Raw genomic sequence first — 9,086 nt, 5'->3', positions numbered from 1 at the left:
CCCGGGATCAGACGTTCACATTTAAACGAGTGCATTTAATCATCAGAAATGTGTGTGCTGAAATATGAAATGGAGCTCTACTGTTCATGGTCTCCAGTGATGTTCATCATGTTCTGTGATGGGTTCAGTGTGTGTTGAGGATATTGAACAAAAGCTTACATTTGGTGGTGAGCTCTGGATGACCAGGTCCACCTCCGGGATGTCCAGTCCACGCGCTGCTACATTAGTGGCCACCAACACCTCGAAAGAGCCGTTCCTGAACCCCTTCAGCGTCACCTCCCTCTGCTTCTGTGGGATATCTCCATGCAGAGACTGAGCACTCTACACACACACACACACACACACACACAGACAGACAGACAGAGAGAGAGAAAGAGAGAGAGAAACAGAGTTATATACATATAGACAAAGTTAAACACAGACAGTTAAACACACACACACACCTGTTTGATAGAGGTGTTCTGGGAGTGACAGATAGACAGACACACACACACACACACACACACACACACCTGTTTGATGGATGTGTTCAGGGAGAGCTCTGTCGCCTCCTTCTTGGTCTCACAGAAGACGATGGTGCGGCCGTGGCTGCCGCTGTACACCTGGATGACATCACCGATGACCGACGCCCTCTGAGACCAGTGACATGCGATGGCCAGGTGCTGTGCGCGCACACACACACACACACATTATAAACATTACACAAGCATTACACACACTCACACATAAAAAAGCAGAGAAACTGATGATGTGGCCTTCATCCCACCCTGACCTCAACCCTATTGAGAACCTGCAGATCATCCTCCAGCTAAAGATCTACGAGTGCGTGAGGCAGTTAGCATCAAAACAGCAGCTCTGGGAGGCTAATCAGACATCCTGAGAAGAACATCAAGCAGAAACGATGACCTCAAACTGCAGATTGGGCTCAACACTGCCCTGCACTGTTTATTTATTAAACTGATTTCCCTCACTGAGGTCTGCAGACTGCAGCGATTCCTCTGCTCAGCTGAAGTAAAAACAGTGATGTTTCTGGCTCACCACATCAGTGTATTCTCTATCAGGTGGTTGGTCTTTTATTGAGCGTATTCTTCATGTACAAGTGGCGGATGCTTATTCGAACAGCTGATTCTGCTGCTTGACGTTGATTTTCTCCTTATATTATTTATTTTCCTGTACAATCATGAATAAAGTGGGAAGATTCCTTTATTACTCCTCGTCATTTCTCTAATAGGACACCAAATCAGAGGCTCTAAAACAGGGGTCACCAATCTCAGTCCTGGAGGGCCGCTGTCCCTGCTGGGGTTAGCTCCAACTTGCCTCAACACACCTGCCCGGGTGTTTCAAGTATACCTAGTAAGACCTTGATTAGTTTGTTCAGGTGTGTTTGATTAAGGTTGGAGCTAAAATCTGCAGGACACCGGACCTCCAGGAACAGGTTTGGTGACCCCTGCTCTAAAACAATAGCAAATATTAGCGCACTTCTGCATTGTTTCAGGACTCAGTCTAGTGATCCACAATCATTTCAATATTTTCGTTTTCAACTTATTTTTATTAAGAGTTTTTTAGAAAACAAACCACAATCATCAACACCAAAATCCTCAAATCAGTGTGGAGTCTGAGGCTACTTCTTGAGATGGTTTAGTTTCCCACGGCACTAGACACACACACACACACACACACACACACACACACACACGCGCAGGCACACACACGCCGTTACCTCGACAGTGGTTGCAGCTTTCGTTGTCTTCTTCCCGATGAGGTCCACGTGGATGAACTGCGAGCGCATGTATTTCTTGGCCACATCATAAACCCATGAGGGACACGTGGCGGAGAACAGCAGCGTCTGCGGCTTCTGCTCCGCATCTGACACAAAACACACACACACACACACACACACACACACACACACACACACACACACATGTATGATCATTTATGTACTGTATGATATCATCTTTGCATCAAACTACTAAACACATTCCCGCATGTGTGAGGTGTGTGTAATGCAGTGTGTATGAGAGCAGGACAGTAAATCTGACATTATTTTCTCCTGATCACTCTCACACTGTTGTTTTGCTCTTTCTGAAAGTCTTGATTACACATCCTGGAGTTTATCTGTTCTTATTTCAGCTAATAGGATTTAAATGATCAGTGAATGAATGATGTGGTGTACTCTTCATTCACTGCACTGAGTTTATCAACTATGATCGCTCCTGCTGCTGAAAAACACAACAATGTGAGAGGGGGTCATATTGAGGCTAATCTTGACTTTGGCAAATCTCAATATGTCAAACACTTAAATGAGCAATCGGATATTTTCCTTAAATCATTCGGTCCTGCAGTGTGAAGCCTGCTGTGTTCTCCATGAGCAGCTGCTGTGGAGTTTATTGACTGGCACATCAGACTGACAGGATTCTCCATCAATGCTCGCTCAGGACTCACACACATCCCGTTCCCCCAGACAGCCATGTTTATAAGCTCCAGCGCACCTTTCTTGTAGGAGGCAGACAGGATCTCCTCCACCTGCTCAGCGAAGCCCATGTCCAGCATCTGGTCCACCTCGTCCAGCACCACATGCTGCAGCTGAGACAGATCCAGCTTATTGTTCTGCAGATGATCTCGGATTCGGCCCGGCGTCCCCACCAGGACGTCAATGCCACTGCGGATTGCATCGACTGGACACACACACAGTTAACACACACACACACTCATGAACAAACACACACTTACACCTGTCACAATACCACTCTTCTGATCTATAATATACTGCACCAAACGTTATTGCAGTTCAGTTTTAGAAATGATCTGTCTAATTCTAAAGATGTTCAGTGACACCAATATGACACACACAGACACAGACACAGACAGACACACACACACACACACACACACACACACACACACACACACACACACACACACACACACACACACACACACACACACACACATCGATGAGGAGGATGTCCTACTCTGAGGGTTGTATGAGCTTCCTCCATAGAAGCAGGTGACGGAGAGCTTCCTGGTGATGTCCTTGAAGTCTTTGGTCACCTGTATGGCCAGCTCACGAGTCGGAGCCAGAACCAGAACCTGAGGAGGAACAGCAACACACCATTACACACCACTACATATATACACACATATATTGGGAAATATTTTAAAGATGTATTTCCCAAGTGTTATTGAAGACTCTCAACACATTTCTGAACATAACAGTGTTAATAACTCATCTCTAATAACTGATTTCTTTATCTCAGCACATAATATTAGACTAGATATTCTTCAAGACACTAGTATTCAGCTTAAAGAGACATGTAAAGGCTTCACTAGGGTAATTAGGGTAAAGTTAGGGTAATTAGGCAAGTCATTGTATAACAGTGGTTTATTCTGGAGACAATCCAACACTAATATTGCTGAAGGGGCTAATAATATTGACCTTAAAATGGGTTTAAAACTATTAAAAACTGCTTTTATTCTAGCTGAAATAAAACAAATAAGACTTTCTCCAGAAGAACAAATATTAGAGAAAATACTGTGAGAAATTCCTCAATCTGTTCAACAACAAATCCACGTTTAACAGGCCAGCAGGAACTGTTTATATGATTTATTAGATTATTAAAAGTGGTGTGTGTGTGCGCGCGCGTGTGTGACCTTGGGTGGTCGTCCTCTCCGCCGCTCCTGGTCTCCAGACTGCAGTTTCTCCACCAGAGGAATAGCGAAGGAGAAGGTCTTCCCGGTGCCGGTCCTGGCCTGACCAATCAGATCCTTCCCATCATACACTGCGTTAAACGTCTTCACCTGGATGTCAAACAGGTACGAGACGCCACGAGCTGCAGACACACAGAGGACGAGTCAAGAGTTATTACACTCAGTTACTGAAGGCTGTTTTGTGTGTGTGTGTGTATGTGTGCATTTAAAAGAGTGTCTGTGTGTGTGTGTGTGTGTTTACCCTGTAGCAGTTTGATGGTGTTTTGTGAGATCCTGAAGTTGGAGAAAGCTCCTTCTCTCTGCTCTGGAGTCTCCTGAGGACATGAACACATCAGTCAGACATGGACACACACACACACACACACACACACACACACAGGAACATGAACACACAAACAATGAGAGGAACACAAATCAGAGCACAACAAACACACAATCAGACGAACACAAACACAGACACAATCAGACGAACATGGATGAACGAACAAACAAACACAATCAGTAAAACACATAAAAACAAAATCAGAGGAACACAAACGAGTAAAATCAGTAAAACATAAACACAAACACACACACAAAAACAGAGGAATGCAAACACACACACATCAGAAAAAGACTAACACATACACAATCAGAGGAATATGAACGAACACACACACACTCAGAAAAACACAAACAGACGAGCGTCACACATCAACACACTTTCTCCTGTTCGCTGTCAGAGTCTGTGCTGGACGCGGCGGGCTCTGTGGAGGGTGTGTGTGTGTCTCCGTTCATCAACTTCTTCTTCTCCTCCTCCTCCTCTTTCTCCACCTTAATCTTCTTCTCCTCCACCGGCTCCACCTTGATCTTCTTCTTCTTCTTCTCCAGCAGAGTGTTCGTCTCCTCCTCCTCCTCCTCCTCCTCTTTCTCCACCTTGATCTTCTTCTTCTTGACCTGCGGAGTGTTTCAGTGAGTGTGAGAAGCACAGATCATCATCATCATCATCTTTCTGACTGAACTCAGATCAGTACCTTGAGTGTGTGTGTGTCTGTGTTTCCGTTCAGGTCTGTGGTGTCGCTGGAAATCTTCATCTTCCTCTTTTTAGGAGCAGGAGACTCACACTCGTCTGTTTCTGCCGTCTGCTGCTGCTCCTTCAGCTTCTTCTTCTTCTTCTGCAACACACACACACACACACACACACACACACACACACACACACACACACACACACACACTCCATTACAGAGGTGCATTACGGACTGTTCCTCCAAGCAGGATAAATATAAAGATAAGGATAAGTGTATCAGTGTCCACACACACACACACACACACACACACACTTGATCTGTATATGTGTCCTCATATTAGAGCTTCATGATTAACTGAAAAAGATCTCGATTTGATCCTGCAGACCATCTTAACTCAGCTTTCTTCCATTCAGCCGATTACATTTTCACGGTCAGGAGAGAAGCGTAAAAGCGGTCCACAAGTCTTCACATGGTTTTACATACACTGCTCAGCAGCATGGACACCTCCAAATGCTGTTCAAAGAGTCACAGACTGTATTTATGAGGTATAATTCAGCCAAACATGTCCTTTCTGTCTTCACGGCTTTGAAATCACACATGAGTTGATGTTTGTTTACTACTAAGAGGACGCGCGCGTGCCCGAGGTCTACTGTAGTAAAGGGTTTTTACTAAGGACTGCCTGATGGTCTGGGGTCAGCGTGCAAGATGCTTGGGACACAATGGTTAGTGGTCCGTTTGGGCCAGTGCTGCCATGCCACTAAAGTTTAATATGGCTGCGACTGTCTATCAATTGCTTGCAAATACAGTCTTATGGCCCATTTCCACTGAGTGGTACAGTACGGTTCGGTACGCTCTTATGGCCTGTTTCCACTGTCAAAAGGTACCTGAAAGCAAACCGTTCTGTACCACTTTTTGGTTACCCTTTGCAAAGGGTACCAACAGGGCCAAAGGGTACCATAAGGCGGAGCTACACGCACAGCTGAACGCTATTGGTTTACAGAGATGCGTCACTCGCGCATACACAAGCAGGAGAATGAACACACAGGACGCGGCATTATTAAACACACAGCCCAGACATTACATCATGATACTACATGCAGAAAATGAGCCGTGGTCGACCCGAGCTCAAACAAACCTTCTCGTCATCTTGATGAAAAGCCACAAAGCCAAGAACTGAATCTGCTGTGTGTCCTGTTTTTATTTTATGAGGCATCTAAAAGTGCACGCGGGTTCACTTTCTTCAGAGAGCTCACGATCACTCGTCTGCACATCTATATATGAAATAAGGAACGTCTTGTGCTGATGATAATAACGTGCGCATGAATATTGAAGAGCTTCAGGCATCAGATCCTTTCAGAGACAAACAAAAGAGTGAAGAGTGAAGCCTGACAAAACGAAGGAGCGAATGATTCTTTCACCAACCTAAACCATCAACACACTGCCCTGTATAGCTATTATCATCACGTTTTGGACTATTCTGAACTGGGAATGATGGAGTGACTCTCTAACAGAGGCTACATGTGCTGCTTAAGATTACACACACTGATGAGAGCTCTTATCTGACTGTGGGCTATATGTTGTGTGTTGATTATGAACACAAATAAGGACTAAATGTCTGTTGTGTGTAGTTTATCTGTAATCAGTATTATATCAGAGACTGAAAGGGTCTGTGTGTGTTTATATATGTTCATTTATTTATTTAATATAATCACAGACGTTACAGTAGTCTATTTCACACTGTCATTGATCTGCAGTAATGTAATCCTGTTGATGAAAGGTCAGTAATGAACATTTACACAGTATTGATGTGTATAAAGCATCTGTGTGTGAGAAGAGCTGCTCATATGATATGTGAGCGACATGTACAGCTTTACTGTAGACATGTCCTCCAGCCAGAATGATGTTGATTAGAACTACACCACGCCCACCAAACGGTACCCTTTAGGCAGTGGAAACGCAAGCCTGATAAAGGTGACCCGTACAGACTCGTACTGTACCAGTCAGTGGAAACGGGCCATTAGGATGCTTTCACACCACGACGTTTGTTTCAGAACTGGCCTTACTTGCTCAGTTAGCGCGGTTCATTTGGCATATGTGAATCCAGCAATCGCGGTCGGATCCGCATCAAATCAATCGGTCCGAGATCGCCTGAATGAGGTGGTCCCGGCTTGATTGAAACGAGCTCTGGAGCAGATCGATTGTAGCGAGAAAGCAAAACGATCCAACAAACCAGGCTATATTACAGTGTATTATGGTTCTGTGACAGCTATATACATGGATATATGAGGAGAGAGGGATGAGTTGGGCAGCATGTCGTCATTTCTATCAGCAAGTGTGCATTTCAAGATGAATACGAAAGAGAAAGCCTGCTCAAATATTACTGAGAGCTGTTTATCTGCTGGGAAAACTGACTGAAATTACCATCTGATAACAGTTCTGTATATTAATCTTATATTATATTATATTAGGCCTGTTGTTTTGTTCATTTCTGCATCGACACCTCGAAAGAAAGATCAACATTGATCTGCTTCATGACCTGACTTATTTACTTAATAAAGTATACGTTTCGCCTATATATGTATTATTTTCACTTCTATATATATAAAACATGCTTCATTTATTTACACTGGTTTAACAAATGAGCATGTCCTTACTGAGATGGTATTTGGAGGATTTGTTCATTTTTGGATACAGAATTGTGCCCAATAATGGTACAGACACACACACACACACACACACACACACACACACACACACACACACACACACACACACACACACACACACACGCGCACACACGTTAATCTAATATGTCACGTGACCAATTACCTGCTTATCTGAAGAGACATTACATAAACTTTTATTATTTTACATAGATGTTTAATTTGTTTTATATCCGTTTTAGATAGATTTTCTGAGTATTTGTCAGGGTTTGTTAATGTTTTTGGTTCAAAATTGCGTCGAAAAAATGGTACAGGAGCCACACACACACACAGACAGACACACAAACAATAACACGTGACCGCACACGTCATATACACAGACACGGTGTCCACGTGGAGAACAGATGAATATGTGAACAGTTGGACAGTCTCAACACACACTCAAACGCGACAGACATAACCACAGTCCTCAGTGTGTGAGTGAGTGAGTGAGTGAGTGAGTGAGTGAGTGTGTGTCTATCTCTCTCTCTCTCTCTCTCTCTCTCTCTCTCTCTCTCTGTGTGTGTTAGCATTAGCGCTGATCTCCACACACACCCTCACTCACTCAGCGCTTATAATCCCAGTAAGCAGTGTATTATCACAGACCTTGAGCAGCTGTAGGCCGTTATGGATGTCCTCCATCAGGTGGTCTGGCTCGGCTTCCGCTTCAGGGAGACTCTTTGACGGCATGCTGGATGTTGAGCAGCGGCTGGACATGGAGCTCTCACAACACACGTGAGGAAAGGAAAGGACGGAAGCGGACGTGCGCAGAGCGGAAGTGCGCATCGACGTGAGCGCCAGCGGGCGGAGCTGCAGTGTGTACTTTTTGTGTAGAACCAGTGCTGCATACTTATGAGTGTGTAACAGAAGAGTAGGCAAGCTGTGGGATAAACTACTTCAGCATTAACATACCTTTGCTCAGTTACAAGCCAGTCAGTTATATGCACACACCATCCACATTCCTCCATATTAAATAACCTTCATTATTGTAGATTCAGCAGCAGCAGCAGGTTAATCCGCCATTAGCGAGTCTCATGCGGAGAAATCTCCTCAGGTGTTTGCAGAATGCTGCATTCAGAAGATAATGTCCAAACACCTCTTTATAGATGTGAATTATTTAGATATTGGGACTAGAACAAATACTCTTAAGTGAAACGAGCATTGTTTTCTTGCTGGAGTCCACATTAGCAAACAGACCAGCAGCTAACATGAGGCTAATGGCACTTCCTGATGCTGAACTTACAGGTCAAGCTCGTGAATGTTGAATTAAATGTTAGTTTTATTAGTAAAATAACTAATTAACATTTGTTCACTCTGAACATTTATATAAAACAGAGAAATACACTGCTATAGAGAAGAGAAGTGTTTAGCTATACCTGTTGCAGCTTATATAATAAGATTACGCTCATGACTACAGTATATCCTGACAAAAGCTTCAGCAAATATTGCAAGGAGAACATCTGAAGTCAACACCAGCTAAATAAATGCTTCAGGTTTTGATGGTGAGTTTAATTGTATTATCTGATGTTCACAAATGGAGCCTTATTGTACAGCGTTGACAAGGAATAGGTCTGATGAACATTGTTATTTAGATCATGTCAGTGTGGTGATGTCATTGGCTCATGAACATCTCCTGCTTGTTATTAAGCTATAACTGTAGCAC

The 9,086-nt window shown here is 43.7% G+C and overlaps 1 protein-coding gene across 1 annotated transcript in view; it reads right to left on the bottom strand.

Moving 5' to 3' along the window:
- The window catches only part of ddx21 (DEAD (Asp-Glu-Ala-Asp) box helicase 21), a 13,025-nt gene extending 4,807 nt beyond the window's left edge, over nucleotides 1–8,218 (bottom strand). Inside the window, exons 1-10 of the mRNA XM_056470634.1 lie at nucleotides 8,030–8,218; nucleotides 4,725–4,865; nucleotides 4,414–4,647; nucleotides 3,953–4,025; nucleotides 3,655–3,833; nucleotides 2,976–3,093; nucleotides 2,493–2,678; nucleotides 1,721–1,866; nucleotides 513–662; nucleotides 160–321 (exon numbers count right to left, since the gene is read on the bottom strand). Of these exons, the coding sequence (XP_056326609.1) occupies nucleotides 160–321; nucleotides 513–662; nucleotides 1,721–1,866; nucleotides 2,493–2,678; nucleotides 2,976–3,093; nucleotides 3,655–3,833; nucleotides 3,953–4,025; nucleotides 4,414–4,647; nucleotides 4,725–4,865; nucleotides 8,030–8,209 (1,569 nt within the window). The 5' untranslated portion in view covers nucleotides 8,210–8,218. The remainder of the gene's footprint in view (nucleotides 1–159; nucleotides 322–512; nucleotides 663–1,720; nucleotides 1,867–2,492; nucleotides 2,679–2,975; nucleotides 3,094–3,654; nucleotides 3,834–3,952; nucleotides 4,026–4,413; nucleotides 4,648–4,724; nucleotides 4,866–8,029) is intronic.
- Nucleotides 8,219–9,086: the final 868 nt, after the last annotated feature.

Source organism: Danio aesculapii, chromosome 13 (genome assembly GCF_903798145.1).
Source record: "Danio aesculapii chromosome 13, fDanAes4.1, whole genome shotgun sequence".
Lineage (NCBI taxonomy): Eukaryota > Metazoa > Chordata > Actinopteri > Cypriniformes > Danionidae > Danio > Danio aesculapii.
Note: the sequence above shows the minus strand (reverse complement) of the source record. Positions and strands in the feature narration are given on the sequence as shown.